At 44.8% G+C, this 22,391-nt stretch overlaps 1 protein-coding gene across 2 annotated transcripts in view; it reads left to right on the forward strand.

The window, feature by feature from the left end:
• CERKL (CERK like autophagy regulator) overlaps positions 1-22,391 on the forward strand; it is a 261,424-nt gene that overhangs the window by 212,507 nt on the left and 26,526 nt on the right. For both annotated transcript variants that reach the window (XM_085645188.1, XM_085645189.1), the window contains 2 exons: positions 3,855-3,951; positions 14,691-14,875. In XM_085645188.1, coding sequence (XP_085501314.1) covers positions 3,855-3,951; positions 14,691-14,875 — 282 coding nt within the window. The remainder of the gene's footprint in view (positions 1-3,854; positions 3,952-14,690; positions 14,876-22,391) is intronic.

Raw genomic sequence — 22,391 nt, forward strand, 5'->3', positions numbered from 1 at the left:
ACAAGGCGGACACTATATCGTAACCAGGCTGCTGCCTGCTGTCCTGCCTGTGATTTGAGCATAGGGGTTTACACAGTATCAAGGTGGTGCCTAGAAGGGGGAAGCACAATTTAGCTCATTCCTCATAGCAAACCCCATTAGAAATGCCCCGTGCTCAAAGGTCAACGCGTTTCGAATCCCTAGTCATTTTGGGATTCTCCTCAGGACTTGGACATGATCACAAGCTCTTAAGAACAGTGTATAATTAATCCACTGGTTGTGAAGAATAATGATTCTCAATAGTGTGAAGGGCTTCCAAGTCTTAGTGCAAACAGGATATATCAAAACATAAGATAGGTAGTAGTGTTCCTTACTAAGGAAAAAACGCACATCAGATAATATGTGTATATCTACGAGTCTTTGGCGTGCAACGTAATATTGTAAAAGTTAGGTTGTAAGATTCAATACTGAAGATTGTTATAAAATGTATCTGCACCCTTAAATCTTTTGATTGGGAGCTTTAGTTATTAAAAGATCATGATGACTTTCAGGTGTAACTTACTGCTTACTTTTGAATCATTCTATACTGATACCATTTTCATACTCATTGGCAGTGTCTGTGGTAATGAAACAATTGTGTAGCTTTGAGGTGTTACATACAGCGAATAATCCTCTCCAAACCCCGACACCCACCGACCACGCACGCAACCTGGGAATCATCCTCGACTAAATGCTTTCAATGACCAAGCAAGTCAACGCCGTCTCCTCCTCCTGCTTCAATACCCTCTGCATGCTCCGCAAGATCTACAGATGGATCCCGACAGATACAAGAAAGACAGTCACCCAGGCCCTCGTCAGCAGCAGACTCGACTACGGAAACGCCCTCAACGTGGGAGCCCCGACCAAGCTCATCAAACAACTACAACGCATCCAAAACGCCTCAGCACGACTGATCCTCGACGTACCACGACACGGCCACATCACCCCCCACTTGAGAAACCTGCACTTGCTCCCTGTCAACAAGAGGATATCCTTCAAACACCTCATCCACGCACACAAAGCACTCCACAAGACCGGCCCAGCCTACCTCAACAGACGGCTCTCCTTCTACATCCCCAACTGCCAGCTACGCTCCGCCGACCTCTCACTCGCCACCGTCCCGCGCATTCGACGAACAACCACCAACAGGAGATCCTTCCCCCACCTTGCCGCCAAAACATGGAACACCCTCCCACTGAGCCTACGACAGACCCAAGACCTGCTGACCTTCAGGAGGATACTCAAGACCTGGCTGTTCGATCAGTAGCGCGCCCCCCCCTCCCCCCCACCCTCGCCGGTATGTAGTGCGCTTTACAAATGATTGATTGAGAGAGAGGTGTTAGAGATTTTGTTGTTGAGAGTAGAATGCTGTTTCCAGCTCTTTCTTTCAAAGCAACACGGTCGATATGACAACATTTTACCTCTAGTTAGGTGATTATATTGTGATTGAAAACACTAACACTTCACGACAGAGTTTCACTACCATTCCAGATTAAGAACACATCATTCTCAAATTGTAACCGCACCATAACATGTTTGGTATACTTCTCAGATTGTTCCGTTTTTAGAACTTGAAGATGCAGGCATGCACCTGTTGATCTTTGTATTTTCAATATGATGCTTCAATCTAGAACTCAAGTAATGGGCTAATGCTTTGAGCCCATCTTCCTATTGGATGCTGTTGTACAGGAAGTACATATCATGTGTGACTATTAGATAATATGTATGCCAAGAAATTTTTCATAGCTTCAAATGGCCCCTCTGGAGCATTGCCTTCCTCGAGGTGATTGTCGTGGAAATGTATTGGTCATTTTTAGATGGTCCTGACAATTAAACAGTTAAAATGGTGAGGGATAAGATTGGCAAATAAGTTTGGTCCAACAGGATCATACAGTATACTTCTGGCTGAAGAGTGTTTTCAATAGATGTTGCAAAATATGGATAGGTGGCAGTGTCTACTGCCTCAGCCACTAAGAACTTTAGGTCTAGTTGTTTGCAATTTCTGCTTCTGTGGGAATATATCTGCTTGTGGCTGACATCCGGAAGGTGCTGTAGTGTCGTGAGACAATGTGTGCTAGGCCCCTTGCAGTTTTGGATGAATTTAATAGAGGAAGTAAGTAACTTTCTGGGAGGTCTTAAGGTGTGGGTTTTAACAGTTATGACATAATCAGAGAGCAGAGTGTGATTGCATGCTGAGGAATAAAGATGAACAATCCAGAGCTCCGTGTGTGGCGTATTCATTTGCATGCTCCCGGGCTGGGGAGGATGCTACAACTGGAGACAAGTGGGGGATCTGTGTCCTGAAGAAACAAGACTGCTTTCCCTGGAAGTTTGCAATGTTACAGCAAACTCCTCGTGTGTGTCACGTGCGCCCACATTCGATGAGAAGCACTTCAAAGTTGGTGTGTGTGGAATCAAAGCCCCACTCCAGCCCACCAGAAACCCACAGGTAGGGCCAAAAGAAGAGATACTGCTCCATAGCCTAACACAGAGCCATAATCAATACAAAGTGAAGAACTAAAGACAGCCACAACCAGGGACGTTGCAAAAAGCTGAAAGCAATAGCTGACAAGTACAAGAGAAACCATCACTTATCGTCAGATAAGAATATGGCGCCTTATGACCTTTGATCGGGCTTAATGACCCATCTACAAGCACACGGCCTGTGCTTGCAGGAGTTACTGTCCCAGGACAGCTGCTGTCACCTGAACAGAATATAATCTCAACAGCAGTAGAAAAGAGCGTCAGGTATGATGTCGCTGTGTGTCTGAAGCCACCACCACCATTCGACAATGCAAAGAAGCAGAATTTTCGGTGCCCGATGGACTGCAGGGATCAAGAAGTTTGACAATTTCATAAATGCTCTAGAAGAAGTAAACGCTAAGAAAATCATAACGTACCTAAAGAGCCTTGCCGGTGATGGAGTAAAAGAAGTGCTGAGGAAAATATCTCAAGCTGATGAAGTATCATGCAATCAAATCAAAGAAGTGTTGGAAGCCAAGTTCAATCCGATGCCGAACGTCGACTATTAAGGGTACATTTTCAATCAAGCTCAATAGCAAGCTGATTTAAACAATGGATGAGTTTGTTGAAAGACCTGATGTGTATCAAACACTGCACGTTTAGTGAATTTGATGATGAAGAAGCCGTACGTCTCTGAGTTATTGATGGCAGTCTTTCAGACTCCTTCTGAAGATGCATGTTGAAAGAGACACCCAGCTAAGAGAAAGTACTCGAATGGTAGAAAGAAGCAGCACCCTATGGCGTGCCGCGTGATGCCATTTGCGCTGATTTTACAGCACGGAACAATCTCCCACGCTAAAAATTTGAGTGAGCAGTGTGACGTGCCGAAATTCAACAGCTTGTGGAATCTTGCTGAGTTTTTATGAAACTTCGCAGAATTCCACGGAAGGTAACTCCACGAGTTCCGCCCACCCCTATTTCTGAGTACAAGCTGTCATGCTCTTAAACAAATTCTTGAGAATGGTCCATTTGATATGGGCCTGTAGTTTCCTCAGTCAGATAGGTTGATGTTTTTCTTTTTAAGGAGAGGTCTGTGCTCAGCTGGGAATGTATCCAGTTCAAGGGACTTATTCAGTAGTTATATGTGGACCTCCCCTGCACAGGCTGAGTGAAGAATATCTTTAAAGATTTATGGCAGTGCTGGGCCTGAAGGTATTGAAGAAATCTTTTTGTGATAGGTTTTTGGATGTATGTCATTCTCATATGTGTTCTATAGAGATGATACGGTTCTACCTATAAGACAACCAAGAATGTTCGGTTTTAACCAGATATTTCCTCTGCATGTTATATTCTAAATAAATCTTCTTTTTCAGGTTAAATGATGGAACAATGGCTCTTATTGTTGTAAGGAATACTTCCCATACAGAGTTTGTAAAACATCTAAAGCGGTATGCCAGCATTCAGAATCAGGTATTGTTAATCCTTAAATAATGAAAAAGCACAAACTGTCTTTGAAAGTTAATTTTACTTTCCTCCTGAAAGGACTCTGTTTCATGCCAAAAAGTTTAAGGTCTTTGAGTGAGATCAACTATATTAATGAAACTTATTCACCCACAGTCTCTAAAAGCATGTAATGTATAGTAAAATTAGTTGTACAAAGTGTATATAAAAATACAGATCGGAATTTCTATTTGTAATAATAATGATTGTACAGTACAGTATGTTACCAGGTATGTTGAAACTGGTCCTCTGGTAGGGTCACCCCCAAACTTTTGCCTTTACCCTCCACTTTTTGATGAATTCATTTGTGTTGGCCTTAGGACTCTGTGCACTTTACCATTGCTAACCAGTGCTAAAGTGCTTGTGCTCTTTCCTTTAAACATGATAGAATTGGCTTGCACCCAATTGGCATATTTAATTTACTTGTAAGTCCCTCATAAAGTGGTACTACATGTACCTAGGGCCTGTACATTAAATGGCACTAGTGGGCCTGCAGCACTTATTGTGCCACCCACTTAAGTAGCTCCTTAAACATGTCTCAGGGCTGAAATTGCAGCCTTTGTGAGCAGTTTAAACTGCTATTTCAACCTGGCAAAATATGCTTTTTGCCAGGCTCCAGAACTTCCCTTTTAATATATATGTCACCTCTAGGGTAGGTCCTCAACAGCCCATAGGACAGAGAGCAGGTAATTTAAAAAGTTGGACATGTACTTTTAGATTTTACACGTCATGGTAATGAAAAATTCATCAATTCGTTGTTCAATTCTGCAAGGCCTACCTCTCCCAATCGGATAACATTGGGTTACCTTATTACAGTTAATAAGTGATAACTTCCAATTGGGAGCAGGTAGACAAGTCGAGTTTGGTGTTTAAAGAATTGTAATTAAAAGCCCTCTTTAATCATAAAGTCGGATTTTAGTCACAATTCAGAAAATACCACTTTTGGTAAGTTGGTATTCTCTTGTCCCAACCATTTAGTGTCTGCTCCCTGTATCCTGGGTCACAGAACTAGATATAGTTGGTCGTTGGACTTTATGTATTGCCCGCAGACATTGAGGCAAAGAGAAGCTAGGTGTTGGCAGGATGGGCCACCCCAAGTTAACGAGGAGGAGGAGCTGTCACTTCTACACTTGCACATCACAAAGGCGCTGCCTGGTCACTCTCACAAATGGTTTGACACTAGTTTATTGTGACCCCAGACAGTCTGGGGCCGGGGGAGGAAGGCCGGACATTTTAAGCACCTCTGGGGGAGTGGAAACCTCTCTGAATGGAGCCGCTGCACGATGCATTGCTTCACCAAAGTCAGCACCAGGACTGCTGCATGGTTAGTCTCCAGCGTAGAACTTCGCATCGCTCCACACAACCATCCAGGAAACCTTGCTGTATGATGCAGCCTCAATGCAGGCCTTCACATTAAAAGCTCCTCATCGATGGCATGCTGGCCGACGATGCAGGACTCTGCATTGGAAGCCCCGCAGCTCCTAGGAATCCCAGCGGCACAATGTATCCTCGATGCTGGACTTCGCAACACGCTACAACCACGACTTAAGGTATGTTTGTTCAGTGGGCCCAACTGGTTCCCTTTAGCCAGACTGCGTTCCATCATGAACATTCCAACAATAAACTCAGGAATTTAGACCTATACTCACTTCTGTGGAAATTTTCCAATCTAACATGGTTTGCTTCGTTTTTCGTTTTTTTTTTTTCCATGTTAACCCAACTGTAACTAAACCTACCCCCAACCACCCCAGCCCCCCAATCCCCCCATCTCAACCCCCTCCCCCCCCCTGCTGGGTCTGTATAACTTGATGTCCATGTATCTCAAAGCCCATTCTGGGTTTCCTCACGCCTCCCCCCCCTGGCTTTGGGTCGTCCCCCCTATGGAAGTTGTCCCCTCTGGTGATACCTGTGTGGATTTTGGGGCCTGTCCCGTTAACTCCTGGACCATCATTCCCCACGCCAGCAGTACCTCAGGCAGTTTGTCATCTCTTCTAGCGCTATGCATATGCCCCTCCTCGGCCAGAGCCCACACCCTCAAGTCTGTTTTCCATTTGACCAATAGTTGCCCTTGCTGGGATAACCAATAGATCGCAATTCGCCGCCTAGCTGTAATAAGTCCCAAAACCAGGAACCGCCTACTTGTCTTGCGTTTAGGATCACGAGGAATCAGGCCCAGGAGGCAAGAGCGCGGATCCATGGCAATCGTCCACCCTGTTATTCTGGTTAGGTCCAAGCTACTAGAGGGTTAAGCTCAAGTTTTTTTGAGGTTTGCTTGTGACTTTATCCTGACAAGGATTGTGGTTGCTGCTTGACTAGGGTTTCACCCCCCCAAACATTAACCCAATTTCCTACAAAGTTGAACACACATAGACCTTCATTATGAGTAGGTCAGAACAGGATGCCTAAATTATGACACTTGGTAATTTCCCTTATCCCAATATTTACCAGGTGCAGTAAATACCTTCTGTTCCAGGTTTTGGGTAAAAGTAAGGCCTAGCATGCTGATTCAGTGTTTAAAAAGTCCAAAATATGCCTGTTTTCCTACATTTTCCTATGATACATTTTAAGAGGTTTGTCCTGCTTGGCTGGAGTGCAATACTTGTTTCAGATCCCAGCACCCACTACTTTCTGCATGTGATTTCTTGATTCCTATATCTCACAAAGGTGTAGAAACCTACCCATGGTGTGGTATCCATCTTACTGTACGCTTAGGGACATGTGTGATGGATCCCGCTGGGTTCCTAGAAGAAACTTAATGTATCTCCCCAAACAAGGCATAGAAAGTATACTAATCCGGAGACCCAAGCAACAGGTTCCACATAGGAGTGATTACTAGCTGGACACACAATGTATCTTTTGGTTTTCTAGAAAAGTCTCTCTGCCACCTCTGGACATGGCCCTGATGAAGGCACTTGATCTTGCAGCTGGCACGAGAGAATGTACAGAATGTACATACACCTGTTGACAATAAATGAACCGTCCCATAGCCAGGTGTAGATGTTTTGGGGGTCCAGGGCACAAAAGCTAACCACAGCATAAAAAAGAGAGTCTCTGGGTGGACGGGGTGTGGCTCCACTCACAGTATCTTTTTTTGGGGTGAAAAACATAACAATGTTAGATTTTAAAGGATGCAACACATTTAGTGGTTTTCTACCTTGAAAGCTATTGCTGATAAGCAGTTTTAAATGGTGCCATTAAAAGCACAGTGATGAATGAACATTGTGAATTATGTCATGAAATGTGGGTCAAATGATGTTTTAAAACCACTTCTGTACAGTAAATCTGATTTAAAATGACTAGAATATAAATACAATTATATATAAGTTTATATATTCTCCATCATTTCTTCTTTAAGGAAAAGTATGACAAATGCTGCATTTTTAGGCACCTTTTAATAATGCCCATTGATAATAAGCGAATGGGTTTATAAAGGCAGCCAACAGGTTTGAGTACACCTGGCTTCTGCAGGAGAGACCTCAATGAAACATTCAAGCAGGAAAGAAAGACAAGTTAGGCATAGGTTGTTGAGGCAGTATGGGCACAGCTCAGGCAGTGAGTGTGACACTGTGCCCACTTCTACTAATCACCTCAGGTAGTAAGTGTGGCAATGTGTCCACTTCCACTAGTCAAAAGGAGCTAAAAATAGCACGAAAGCTACCCATCCATTGTTCCAGATCCTTGGGATTAGTGGCTAATTTGTGCAGGTGGTTAGAGATGGCAGGCATCTGCACATTTTCATCATACAACTTTGACCCAAACCAAAAGTGAGAAAGGGATTGTTGGACCTGTCCCTTTCTGGAGGATTATTCCTAAACTTTTTGCCTGTTGCCTCTTATTTTTCTGACCTGTTTTTATTGGCTCTAGGACTCTGGGCACTTTACCACTGCTAATCAGTTCTATAGGGCATATGCTCTCTGTGAATTGTAATTCTGGTTGGTTATCCATGATCGGTATATTTGGTTTACTGGTTAGTCCCTAGTAAAGTGCACTGTGTGTACCCAGGGCCTGTAAATCAAATGTTACTACTTGGCCTACAGCACTGGTTGTGCCACCCACATGAGTAGCCCTGTAAACGTGTCTCAGGCCTGCCATTACAGTGTCAGTGGGTGCAGTTTTAAGCTGCTATGTCATCCTGGCAAAAGCACCCACTTGCCAGGCCCTAATCTTCCATTTTACTACATGTAAGGCACCCCTATGGTAGGCCCAAGGCACCCCCATGGGCAGGGTGCTGTGTATATGATAGGTAGGACATGTACTGGTGTGTTATACATGGCCTGATGGTGAAATACTGCCAATTCCATTTTTCACTATTGTAAGGATTAGCTCTCCCACAGGCTAACATTTTACAAGTGTAACTTTCAATTGGGAACAGCTAGAGATTTGAAGTTTGGGCTCTCTGAGCTCAGAATTTAAAAACACATCTTTCAGTAAAGATGGTTTTTAAATTGTGTATTTGAAAATGCCACTTTTAGAAAGTGAAACACACAAGATGATGGACGGAATGGGCATTTTCTTGTCTAACCTTCCTGTGCTTCCTGTGGAATCAATGTCTGGTTTAGACTGCCAGGTATCTGTTTGTGCGTTCACTCTAGACAGTCACTCAAAGGGAGTTGAGGTGTGCCCTGCGTATCCTGATGACCCATCACCAGGCTGGTGGGCCTTCTTGAGCTAGAGTGGTGGGAGGAGTTGTCACCTACACCTGAATAGGGCTGTGCCTGGCCTCTCACAATGCTGTCTCTACCCCCTTGGAGTGTGTCTGGAGCCAAGACCAGGCAGGAAAGAGCGTGTGCACTACAAAGACATTCCTTTGACAAATACCTACTTCAAAGGCCAAAAGGGGTATAAGTATTGGACTTAAAACCCCAGACAACTCTGGACTGGGTACTCCGCCTAGAAGGAGAGCTGTAGAGTTGTCAGGAGGAGTACTGCCCCTTTGCTGTGTGTTGCTTTGTTGGGTTGGCTTGCAGTTGCTGCTCCTCTCTTGGGCAGTGAAAGGACTGGAATTTGCTGTTTTGAGCCTGCTTTCCAGGTTTCTTCAAGGGCTTGTATGTGCTTGCCTCCTGTTGGAAGTCTCAGGGTCATCAAAGACTTCACCTACAGCACCTGGCCTCCATTGTGGGAGTTCTGAACCTGCCAAGTGGTGCCTATGCCAGTTCTGGGCCACTGGAAGTGTTTGCTGAGCTGTAACTGCAGGAAAAGCATTCCCGATGCGGTCACTGACACCGCTGCCTGCACCAATTCCGTGATCAACACTCGCTGAGTAAGCGCAGCCCCGACCTCGATGACCTCGCAGCCCTGGTCTCACGGATGATGTTACATTTTGCTGAACTCTACACCGCTGCTTGCACTGTAGCCATGGGCACCGCCTCATCGCACCAACTTCGGCAGCACTGCAACATTGGCCTCACTGATGATGGCGCCTAAGTGCCGTCACTGACACCCATGTCTGCACTGCAGCCATGGTCACAGCCTCGCCGCACTGCACCGCCCTCGACAACACTGCAGCCTCAGGCTGCCAAAGACAGTGGCATGGACACCGACGCCAGCACTCACCAATGCCGCTGCCTGCTCCGAAGCCACGGACACCGCATTGTAAAGTGCACGACGCACCGCTTGCTACGACACTGCAGCCTCAGCTCTGCCCACATCAGCGCTCCTGACTTCATTCTCACGGAGTTCGATCTGCAATGTGTGTGACTCCAAGGACTCACAGACTTCTTCACCTGCGGCACCGACGCCCGGGACGCCAGCACCGCTACACTTCCCCGGAAAGTCCTCGAGGCTTCGTCAACTCCAAGGCACTGCTGGCCGGTCTTCTCCAACGCCGTAGCTGGCCCTTGTCTCCATTGAGGTCGGACTGAACTGTTGGATTGGTTGGTCACGACGACGCGATAGCCCCGGTTGGCGATTTCGACTTCAAATGTATTTTTTTGCTTTATTCTTAAAAAACTCTTATCTTTGCTTATGTATGTTGGATTTTTGTCATTTTGGTCTTGCTTTGATTAGATAAATATTGGCTACTTTTCTAAACTGGTGTGGTGTCTATTTTGTAGTGTTTTCAGTGTGTAACTGTGTGTGTTTTGTACAAATCCTTTACACATTGCCTCTGAGATAAGCCTGACTGCTCATGCTGAGCTACCAAGGGGATGAGCAGGGGTAATCTTAGCTGTGTAATCCCCTTACCCTGACTAGAAGAAAGGTTCCCTACTTGGACAGGATGTTTATCACTGCCAGCTAGAGACCTCCATTCCTAACAGGGATCCCGAAGATCCCTGTAAACTGTAAAAAATGGGGATAGCAGGGTTGAATAATGAACCTGTGAGAGTTAGAAATAGTGACAAGATGTGTAGGGTGGTGATAGAAGATGGCACAAGGTGGAATCAAAACTAGGCAGGCTTGGAATTAAGCCCGCCTGATATTAAGTAATGCTATGACAGTCTTCTAAGAAACACTTTTGGCCTATGCACTAATATTTTCACAAAGTAAGCACTGTTAGTACTCCAAACCACTGACCGGGAGAGGAAGTGACACATTTTGGGGCCAAGTCCTCACTCTGTACTGCTCTCTTTCTCTTTAGGTAGCTACCTGCAAAGTACTCCTGTATTGGCTCAACCGATACTAGACAGTGTAATTTAAATGATGAAGAAGGCCCAAGGATAAGGGAAAGGAGAGCCCCCCTTCTCCTTCACATACAATATGCATAGTCTGGTTGAAGCCTTTCTTTCTTTACGGTGTCAGCAGAAAGTATATGGCCTTCTTGCAGTGCTGGAAACAGAAACGGTGGATTATGGGAACTTACATTGGTTCACAAAGTGTCCTGGTTATTTTGGGCAGGCTTTGGAGGTTGATAGACTGCCTTATTGTCACAAAAATAAAGATAAAGGAAGTATTGCTGAAGAACAGCTTTTGCCAATGTTATGCCCTATTGGTGCTGAGGGCTGCTAAAGAACAATGTTGTTTAGGTAGGACCATTGCCTTCTTTGCTCTTATGCACATGGTCCAAGTGTTCCTGATATCTCGGTCTGGCCTGGCGTTAGTGTCCACGCATTAGTGTCTCTATGTCTTCATGTCCCAGTGTCAGTGACCTTGTGTAATTTTAATTGCCCTTCTTAGTGGCATGGTGTGCCTGTATCCCCATGTCCCAATGTCAGGGTTGTAGTGTGTCTCACAATGTCAGTTACAATGTCCATGTATCTGTCTCCCCATATCCTTGTCCAAATGTCGATGTTCCTTGAACAATGCCAGTGTCTCCATGTCCATGTGTCCTTTTGCTAGTTTGTATCCAATGTCAGTATCCCAGTACTCATATGCTCGTCTCAATGTCTGTGTCATTATCCCAGTGTCAGTAATCCAATGGCAGTGTCCTGTGTAACTTTAACTGCCCCAGTGTGTCAGTGTCTCACTGTATTTTGGGATATAGCTGAGTGGGCCTCATTGTGTATGCCAGAATTCCACAGTCAGTATTGAAAACCTTGTGTTCCTGTCTCAATGTATCCATACCAGTGCTCTTGTGCGGGTCCCGCCGCAGCGCGGGCAGTGTAGTGCCGCGGCACCCGGTCTTGTACGGATCTCACAGCAGACGGTCCCGTTGTGCTATTGTGCACCATGGGACACTAATGAAACCCTTGTGCTGAGCGCTGACCCAGCACACCATGGAGCGCAGTAGACTACATCCCAGGGCCATGCGTTTGCACTGCAGACTGTTGTGCGTTGTTTATGTTATCAGTGACAGCAGAGCCATGCTCTTTGACGGAGATCACACCTAGGGCAGAACAGGACGCTGCTGTAGCAGTGACACTGCAGAAAGTGGGATGGAAATCTCACATCAGTAACGTGCTCTAACAGTGAAAATGAACGAAATGATAGACATCTATGACAGCACAGGGATGTACTTTGGCATATCAGACCAGGGACAGTAAGGTACTCTATCCATCACTGTGCGCCGTCAGCCTATGCTTCTGTGTTACAGAAATCACACCTACAAGAGCACAGGGCGCTGTTTATGCAAGTGGTAAACCACATACATGATCATGTTCTCACACATTAGAGAAGGATGTGCAGTTCCGGATGTTTCACACCATGCATTAATACTATAGAGTCTAATGATGGCCCTGCTGGCAGTGGAGCACAAGTGCACACACTGACTGCATAGGGCCTTGCCCTGCTCCTGCACGTCATATGTGAAGTAGACAGCTGCGCAGTGAAAGTGAAAGTGATCGGTATTGTGAAGAAAAAAAACACACCCGCTAGTGGTGCGGGCGAGCGCCACAGCGAAACAAGTGTTTTTAATTCTCGCGCCTGTGTCTGGGCACGATAATTGAAACCACATGGGCCATGGGCGGTGCAATGCACCCGCCTTTGGCCTATTGCGTGCTCTGTTAAAAAAAAACACGCAATCAAAGCCCAATCGCGGAAGCCAAAAGGAAAAGCACACGCACGAGCGTGTGCGATTCCAGGCTCCGTTTTGAAACCCTGGTCAAAATGACTCTCGCTGCGTGAGCAGTGTTGCCCTCAGCATCGCTAGGCGCGAGACCTAAAAATCATCTGTGCCCCAGAAAGGTTCTGAAAGTACTGAAAATAATCGAGTAAAACATGAACCAATGGAATGCTTAAGACATTCGGCTGAACATAAAAAAAACATGGTTGTAAAGAATGCACTTATGTGGAAGACTGCCAGTGACACTTGCTCCAGCCATATCCTTTTTTGCACAAAGGAAATAAACATATAACTATTGAGGCTTATCTGAATATCATTGATCACTCTGACAATTGGGCTGAACTGTAGTGTATGTGAGCAACACTATGAAATACTTTAAACACACACTGCAATAGCTAGAAATTCGGAATATCGAGCAACACTCGTATTTATTGGCTGGGCCCTGGCATATGATGACAGTGCCCTGGCATGTAATGTCATCAAATCTGCTGGTATTTTATTTTGTGGAACAGACATTTTGAACTGTTATTAAGTAGAATTGCAACATCAGTGACGATTGTGTCCTCGCACAGTAGTTGCATCTATTATTGTTACTCCTGGCACAGGTTTTATGGTGATTATTTTCCCCTTGTGGGCACAGTGTATTAGATCGGCACTGCTCCTGGCGTAAGTATATGTGCCTCATATGCAGTCCCTGTTCTGTATCGGACGCACAGTATTCTCTCCGACACTTTTATGATTTGATGATGTGGAGAAATAGCAGTTGTGTTTACTTTGGCAAACTCGTGTTCCTTAATCTCCCTTCACAGCAGCTTGTAAAGTATTTAGGGCCATATGTAGGTAGCCTAATACCGGTCGGTAACGGCCGATTTTCGGTAAATATCCCGTTACCGACCGGTATTTAGGCTTGTGCTATGTAGGGGGAACATTTCAGAATTCGGTAATTTACCGAATCGGTAAAATTACCGAATCGGTAATTTTACCGATTCGGTAAATACCAAATCCTGAAATGAGATGTAGGTGACACTCAAATGAGTGATGTGTAGGGAAAATAATTCGGGATTTAGCACCAAATATATGTTGATGCTAAATACCGAATTCATTGCAAAAAGCAATATTTTGCTGCACTAACAGTGCCATGTGGCAGACATACATGCCCTTAGGGCATGTATGTGCGCCACATGTGCACACATGCAGGAATCAGGGGTGCAACAAGGTGTCAATGTGACACCCTGCCACCCTTGAATATGCTCCCCCCATTACCGAATCGGTATTTACCGATTCGGTAATGAGGCATACCTTCCCATTGATTCCTATGGGCCTCCAGGCCCATAGGAATCAATGGGAAGGTATGCCTCATTACCGAATCGGTAAATACCGATTCGGTAATTACCGAATTTCTCCGATTCGGTAATATTTACCGAATGATTACCTACATACGAGTTACCACTTCTTAAATACCGAATCGGTAAAGTTCGGTATTTAAAAAGTGGTAACTTGTATGCTACCTACATATGGCCCTTTGTATTTTAGCACATATATACATTTTATTTTAAAGTTATGAAATGTACAGTTTGGCCTCAATTGTTGAATTCGTTCTTGATGGAGAACTCCCAGCTCCAACCCCTCATAGTGAAGGGCAGGCTCACTCGCTCAGTGCAATGTGGAACAGGTAAAACCTTTTTTTCACCCGATGTGTCAGGTTCCCAGTCCATGCATGCTCTGCTCACAACCCTCAGCCCTTACGTTTTTTTGCAGTGATTGCGTTTTTCATAAGGAGTGCTACTTTTTATAGGGCTGCATGTTTCCTCTGCCTCAAAGGGCTCCTCTGTGGCTAATAAAGGCGCCGTGAGGACGCTGCAGGAAACAGGCACTCGTACAATGCTCCTTTCAGGGCTGGCACTTCAGTGAGGTGAGGTGAGGCAGGAGCTCGGTGATTGTGGTGACCCCAAACATTAGAGGCACAAACATTGGCATTTTCAATCCATGGGAACATGCTTCAGCAGTCGCTAGTCATCTTTTCACGTTTCTGCCCTCCCATTCCTGTCGTTTTCCACCTCCTTCTTTTACTGTGTTATTTTATTATCTGAAGCCGTCTCACTTGTCTGCTGAAGGGGAAGTACAGCGGGTTTATTGTAGACCGTAGATACGTGTGCCCTGCTGTTAAAATGCTGTTGGGAGTTGAGTAGAAACTATTTCGAAATGAATGCGCTGCTATTTAGTCCCTGTCGTGTTTGGGAGTCATTTGATCTCAATTCTGTCTTCTTTTCAGTTTGATTTTCCTTTTGTGGAAACCTACTCTGTTCAGGAAGTAAAGCTGTGTCCAAGCACGCAGGGTGTTCGCGGCAGAGATTATGAAGGAGGGAACAAGGATTTACGTGCACTTTCCTCAGAGGCAGCACTCCCTTGGAACGTGGACGGAGATCTCATGGAAGTGGCATCCGAGGTTCATGTTAGGTGAGCATTTCAATATTGTTCCTTCTTCATTTCTGTCAGTTTTTTCCAACAAACCTCTACAAGTCTTATCCGATTTAAAGAGCCTAAGAGCATATTTAGAGGCTCTCCATCTGTGAATCCAAAGATGCCATTAGGATGTGTTTGAGTGGTGGGGGCTCTCGGACTTTGGTTGTCGGGGTTCGCAGTTTGAATATATGTCTTCACCGAGGGGTGATTACTCAATAGCTCAACCCGGTGTGTGAGCTTGGCAGTTCCCTCCCTTAGGTGAAGGGGAGACCTTAGACCAGTGTTTGCTAAGCTGCGGGTCGTGACCCCACTGGTGGGTCGGAAGCCGAATTTTAGTGGGTCACAAAAGTCCAAGCAATAAATAAAAATAATTAAACACTTTAAATTATGCATTTATGTTGCCTCAGGTGCTGTGCTTCAAAGACAGAGGTCAAATGTCGGGCTATGTCTTCTGATAAATTGCAGCTTATTTTTTTTTTTTAACTTCGGACTGGTATTTACAAACTCCTCTCACTTTGCAGTCAGAGGAAGAAAAGTCAAGTGAATTATGTGATAGCCTTGCTGGGGTACATGAAGTGTGAAATGAAAGGCTGCAGGATGTACATTTTTCATAGCACATAACAAATTGTAAATACCTTTAAACGAACTGTACACATTTCGCAGTTGGGAAAGCAAAAATGAGCACATATTTTTGTGATTCTGAAGTGTGATGGAAACAAAGATTTTAATAAGATCAGAACAAATAAAAACACTTTACTTAGTGATGCACAAAAAATATTCACTGAAAACAGATTTTAACACTTTATTATTTGCAAGAAATATGGTTTTATTAGTAAAACTGTATGTTTGTACAAATATAGACAACATTTCCATGGAAAATGTGCTGTCTGTAAATGACAATGCGCTACCACACAATGCTTTAGTTGCATTAAAAAATCGCCCACCTCGTCCATTAAAGGTAGGTGGGTCACAAAAGTTTGTCATACGAAAAAGTGGATCGTGGTTCTAAAAGGTCTGGGAAGCACTCCCTTAGACCCCGAGTGGCAAGCCTACATGTGCCATGGCATCGCTGCTCCGGTGGCGTAATGCAAAATGATAAGGGGCCCCTGAGTCTCCCATACCTCACAGATATACATTGGCCTTGTGTTGAATGGGGGATCCCTCAAGGGTTGGGTGCCCCCTGCGCTGCAGGGACCTGCGTTACCTCTGTGCGCTGCTCACTTGTAATAAGTTATGACAAATGATAAGTGGCATACTTTTCTTATTACTTTCGCTTTCTGACTCCAGAATGCCTATAGTAAGAAACTACTCTAAGCACCTTTACATGAGATTACACTGTCTCACTTACTTATTAAGTTGCACCACAAAAGGCATCCCACATGAAATCTATCATTCCATATGTGGAACGTGCATTCTAGTTATCCTACTGACAATGAGAGCTATCCTTTGTAAACATTGCAAGATTGGTTATTTAAAAATCCTATTCTTCATTAGATCTCTTTTTCCAAGGTAGAACTTAAACAGTATATTGTCTGATGCCATAACATTTTATTTCCTAATCGAAGTGCTGTAGTACATAAAGGAAGAATGATGTATTTGTCTAGAGAAGAGTTGGGCGTAATGTCTTGCCAGATTCTTTTCTGCCATAAAACGGAGACGGTTTTGTCTGCGGAGCTGGTAAAAGAATGTTACCTTTTGTCACATGCCCACTTATATTTTCCGCTGTTATAGATTGATTATACAAGGATAGAAGCCCTATTCTGAGTTGGACAGCAAAATTGACCCCTTACAAACACTATTTATGCCCCGAATAACATACATTTTTCCAACTATCATTACTTTGGTAGTCAGTTATTGGAGTTATAACGGTATTTGCACCCGGTTCTCCACTATATTATTGTTGCTGCATTGTTTTTAGCATGCAAACTTCCATAAGCATTGTGTAGAAATTGCTGGAACAAAAAAATCTGACTTGAATAATTATGGAACTGTAATGTAATGTAATGTAAGTTTGTATTTGTAAAGCGCTGACTGCCACTCCGCAAGGAGCATCCTGGCACTGGTTGGATGGGCCCTAAAGATACTAAATTAGAGAGAGGCAAAATTTGTCTGGGGCAATAAATACCCAAGCCTTCCTGAATTGAGTTTCTGTTTTTAGTAATCTTAGATGAGGTGGTAGTAGGTTCCAGGCTTTGGTCCCAAAGGCGGCCACTGTTTTACCTCCTTTCGTTTTACATCTGAAAGTGGGTGGTTTGAGGAGGTTGGCAGATGATGACCGGAGAGTCCTAGTTGTGATGTAGGGAGTGAACCGTGCAGCAAGGTACTTAGGTCCCAATTTGAGCCTGGCTCTATAGGCGATTAGGAGGATTTTGAAGAGAATTCTCTTGTGCAGCGGAAGCCAGTGAAGAACTTTTAATGCTGCAGATGCTGAGGATCTTCGTGGGAGTTTTAGAACTAGACGTGCCGCAGCGTGTTGAACCACTTGTAGCTTCTTTAGTGTTGATTTGTTGGCTCCAGCCAGAAGGCTGTTGCAGTAATTAAACGCGAGAGAATCAAGGCCACTGTAACTGATTTCCTTGCGGCAAGTGGAATAAGATCAAATAATTTTTTTAGCGATTTGATAAGGCTAAAGCAGGTCCCTGCTACAGCCGTGGCGTGTGGAAGGACGGAGGGCGTGGTATCAAATTGTACTCCTAAATTATTGGCTACCTTGACCATGTCAGGCGGGGGAGTAGTTCCCTCAGGCCACCATTTACAAGGCTGGAATAAAACATCTTTCCCTCTGGGGAGGATTTCAGTTTTGTCGGTGTTGTATCTAAGGTGGTTATCCCTCATCCACTGGAGGACTGCAGATAGGCTGCGTTTAAAGTTAAGTTCAGCATCTGTGGAAATGTTATCCAGTGAGAGGATCATTTGGGTATCGTCTGCGTAGGATGTGACTTCGATCCCAAATGATCCTATCAGGGAGATGAGCGGGGTCATATAAATGTTAAACAACAGTGGGCACAACGAGGAGCCCTGTGGGACACCTGTTGTAATGTTGCGTTCTACCGAAAGGAATGTACCAAGGGTAACCGCTTGTCTGCGGTTGGTAAGAAATGATTTTATCCATTCTAGTGCAATACCAGAGATGCTGCTGCGTTCGAGTTGCTTCAGAAGAATACTGTGCGAGATAGTATCGAACGCAGCCGACAAGTCGAGTAGAATCAGAACTGCTTTCCAGCCCTTGTCGGCTATAGTTTTTAGAGCGTCGGTTATTTCCAAGAGAGCCGATTCTGTGGAGTGCTTGGGGCGAAATCCGGATTGTTGAGGGTGAAGGATATTAGTGTGTTCGATGAATTTGGTTAGTTCCTTATGGGCAAATTTCTCTGTTATTTTGTCTAATAGGGGGAGTAGGGAAATAGGGCGGAGGTTTGAGAGCACCGAGGGGTCGATGTTTTGTTTCTTTTTTAGAGGTTTTACCAGTGCCAGCTTCCATTCATCTGGAACTATGCCCGAGCTTAGGGAAGAGTTGCCTATTCGATTTGTAATAGGATTAACCGTATCTATGATTTTATGGAGAATCATAGGGGGGCAGGCATCCAAGGGTGAGCCTGATTTGCATGTTCCTATGGCCTCGCAGGTCTGTTCTAGTGAAACTGGTACAAAAGTTTGGCTAGAGTGGGCGGCGTCCATTGGAACTCACTCAGGGGTGACATCCTGATCATGGAGAGGAGCCGTTAGAAAGTCTTTTTGGATTTTTTGAATTTTTTCCTTGAAGAATACTGAAATATTATCACACAGTTTTTGCGAGGGGGGTAGCTCTTTCTGAAGAGCTTTAGGGTTTGTAAAGGACTTAACGACCAAAAAGATAACTTTTTGGTCTTCATTGGCTTCTTGTATTTTCTTTGAGTAGTACACTTTTTTGGAGAGTTTGATCTGGTGGTGATAGAGCTTTCTGCTATTTTTATACGCTATTTTTGTTCAGCGGTATACGATCTTCATCACTTACGCTCGTTTTGCTTACATAGCTGATGTGCTTGTGCCAGAGTAGGCGTAAACCAAGGGGCTTTCTGAATTTTTGGTTTCATGTACTTATCAGGCTTCTCTGGTGGGGTAAGTTTGTTGCAGACAGTGGTTGTCCAGGAGTGGAAGAGGCATGAATCTAGCCCTGTGTTCCCTGTTAGAGCGGGGGTTTGGGACAGGGCAAAGGTTGCTAGCTTAGGGATGTCAGCTAACTGTGCCCATTTGCGCCCACGTTGGGGTTTGGGAGATGACTTATCTGGGTGACTCATCTGGGGGACCCTAAGTATAAAGGGAACAAAGAAGTGGTCTGACCATATCTGAGGGATGGGGGTGTCGACCAATAGCGAGGCAAAGTTGGAACAGACCCCATCCAAAGTATGGCCCGCCTGGTGTGTTGGGCCCTCCACCAGTTGGTGCAGTGTGAGTAGTTCTATAATTTGAAGCAAATTATCTATTCCTGGATCGATTTTGCCTTCTAAGTGGAGGTTAAAATCACCTAACAGAGCAAAATTGGCATATCTGAGCAAGAGATGACTCATGGCATCACCAAGTGAGTCTGTAAAGATGGTGCTCTAACCCGGTGGACGGTAAATCAGGGCTCCTGAGAAGGACATGGAGGCATTAAGGGAGAGGCAAAAGCCAAGGCTTTATGCTCCCTTGGTTGTGACAAGGTCGAAGTAAGTACAGTGTAACGTGTCTCGTAAGATAATGGCCAGACCCCCTCCTCTACCATCCCTTCTATCTTTCCTGTAGATCGTGTAACCAGGTGGGAGGGAGACGTCGGGGTTGCACCAATCTTTCAGCCATGTCTCGGTGACAATTAAGTCCAGCTGTTGATCTATAAATAGATCCCTGACATCTTGGCAAAGCTTACTCAGTGATCTGGCATTAATTAGGCCTCCTTTAACTTGGGCATTGTGAGTAGGTATGGTTGGACTAGGTCTTTTTCCTGGGATGGGAAGATCGATGGGAAGGTTAGTCCTGCAGTGATAGCAGGAGCAGGTGCCCATTATTTTGTCAGGAGGTATCAGACACTTGCAGTGTCCCCTACTATTGAGGTACTTCAGTGCCTCAGATGTTTAAGCAATTCCAGTATGGGTTTGGGCGGCATTTCCTGCCCTTGTCACGGCCTTGGCGCGGACGGGCGCTGACGGGCTTGCCTTCGGTGTGCCAGTGGCGCGCCCACTGCGCGTGTCTGCTGCGCGCGTCCGCTGCGCCCGTCCGGCCCAGCATAAGATTAAATAGCTGGCCGGGCGTGTGAATGTTCTAAGCTCCGCCCTCCTCACCGGAAGTCCAAACAATCCGGAAGTCAGGTCGGCCTAGTGTGGGGGTGTGTCCGTTTCCCTCCAATCGAACGGCGTAACGCAGGCGTTGGACCGGGGAAGCGGAGACGAGCAATGCAGAAGAACACAGTAAGTGCCCCTAAGAAGCGAACGCTGAACAAATGTGCAAAATACAAGATAAATACAGGTTTAAAAACTGTAGCCTAGACCTGGGCTATTTACAAAGAAAGTTCAGGTTGTCTGGTAAAAACAATGCAAGTAAGACAATAAAATATATGACAGGTAAGATCGTACAAAAAGTGCATGGTGAGGGCTCCTCTCACCTCACGCTCCGCTGCGTGTCCGGCCCAGCATAAGATTAAATAGCTGGCTGGGCACATGAATGTTCTAAGCTCCGCCCTCCTCACCGGAAGTCCAAACAATCCGGAAGTCAGGTCGGCCTAGTGTGGGGGTGTGTCCACTTCCCTCCAATCGAACTGCGGAACACCGGCGTTGGACCGGGGAAGCAGAGACGAGCAATGCAGAAGAACACAGTAAGTGCCCCTAAGAGGCGAACGCTGAACAAATGTGCAAAAGACAAGATAAATACAGGTTTAAAAACTGTAGCCCAGACCTGGGCTATTTAAAAAGAAAGTTCAGGTTGTCTGGTAAAAACAATGCAAGTAAGACAATAAAAAATATCACAGGTAAGATCGTACAAAAAGTGCATGGTGAGGGCTCCTCTCACCTCTCACCTCACACTCATATACTGGTAATGGGTGCAAGTGCAAAACTGGGCTGAGAAAATAAAGGTTTTTCTCTTTGCGCCCCATTTTGGAAGGAGGGCTTCATTGTTATATTTAAACACCTGCCAGTCATAGTTTTTAAGTCTCGCCTAGCAAGTGCATGCACTGTCTCTTCAAGACATGTTGTATCTAGGATATGGGCTTAAAAAAGGCCAGCTTTTTCATTGGTTCCTCTTACTGTCCTTTAGAAATCCTGGATTTTCATAGGTGAATACACTTAGTAGTCCCTCCTTTTGGAATGTTGTATCCTCCCATGAGGACTGCCCCTGTAACATGTGTTCTTATTCTTCAAGTTAGTTATACTTTGAGAGAACTCTTTTTTGTTTGTTTGGCCTGCCTCTGTTCGTTAAGTGTTCGGTTTACTTGTGCATGAACCTCTGGTCTGCTAGCTGTCCCTTAATCTCCCTGTGTCTCCCCCTCACCCCTCCCACAACACTGCTTGCAGGCCCCTTTGCAGTCCCTTAATCTCCCCATGCCTTCCACTCAACCCTCCCACAACACTATTCGCAGGCCCCCACAACCCCTCCGAAGCCACTGTTCGTTTTTCTAATTTTTTTTGTCTGTTTAATTTATGCTTCATTTGCACTACTGTGACCTCATTTAATCTCCGTTTTGCCATCTGGAGGTCAGCAAAACGTGGAAGCAGGTGCAATGACGTGGTTACATTCCATTTAAGGAATATATTTGAAAAAACAAACACAAATATATTCTTTGATGTTCTTTGCATCCGCTACCATGTCTTAGCTGGCACTGCTATATTGGTAAAAAAAGGGTACAGTACCTTATGTGGCCAGAAGAGTTCCCAAGAGATATCTAGTGACAGCCTATGGTACTGCACCCTTTCCCTGCACTTTAGAACAGTAAATGTTGCTGTACCCACAATAATGTGCTGCATAAATACATATAAGGCCCGAATGCTTGTTTTTATATTGTGTGGTTTATCTATTGTGTATTACTGGCCTACTAGCATCAACTCAGAGGAGCTAGCTAGCTTGGGTTTCAAGGGTTTTATCACCCAGAAGTCATACCAGCGTGTTGGTGTCCCTTTCACTGGTTATCTACTATGCAGATAAAAAGCTCGGTAGGATGAGCAAAAGTATGAAAACACCTCACTCCACCAATAATTAGTGCGAGGTTTCAAATGCACACTAAGGAACTCATTATGTGTGGCCCATTACTCCTGATGCATGAGTTACTCATGATGTTGCCCTCTTGGGATTACAAGGTGTGAAGTAAATCTGCTGGAGCTCTCACGTTTTTATTTTCATTACTTTATTAACATTTTGGGTGGTACAGAGGTAGAACATTTCACTTCATCCCGTGAACAGTACAATAAATGCGGCATTTTATTCAGCAGTTTGTAGCACGGTGAGAAATGAAAACAATAAATACAGAGCACAATCCATTATAATTGGCCAGCACCCAAGGGAATTGAAA

The sequence above is a fragment of the Triturus cristatus genome, chromosome 3_1 (genome assembly GCF_964204655.1).
Source record: "Triturus cristatus chromosome 3_1, aTriCri1.1, whole genome shotgun sequence".
NCBI lineage: Eukaryota > Metazoa > Chordata > Amphibia > Caudata > Salamandridae > Triturus > Triturus cristatus.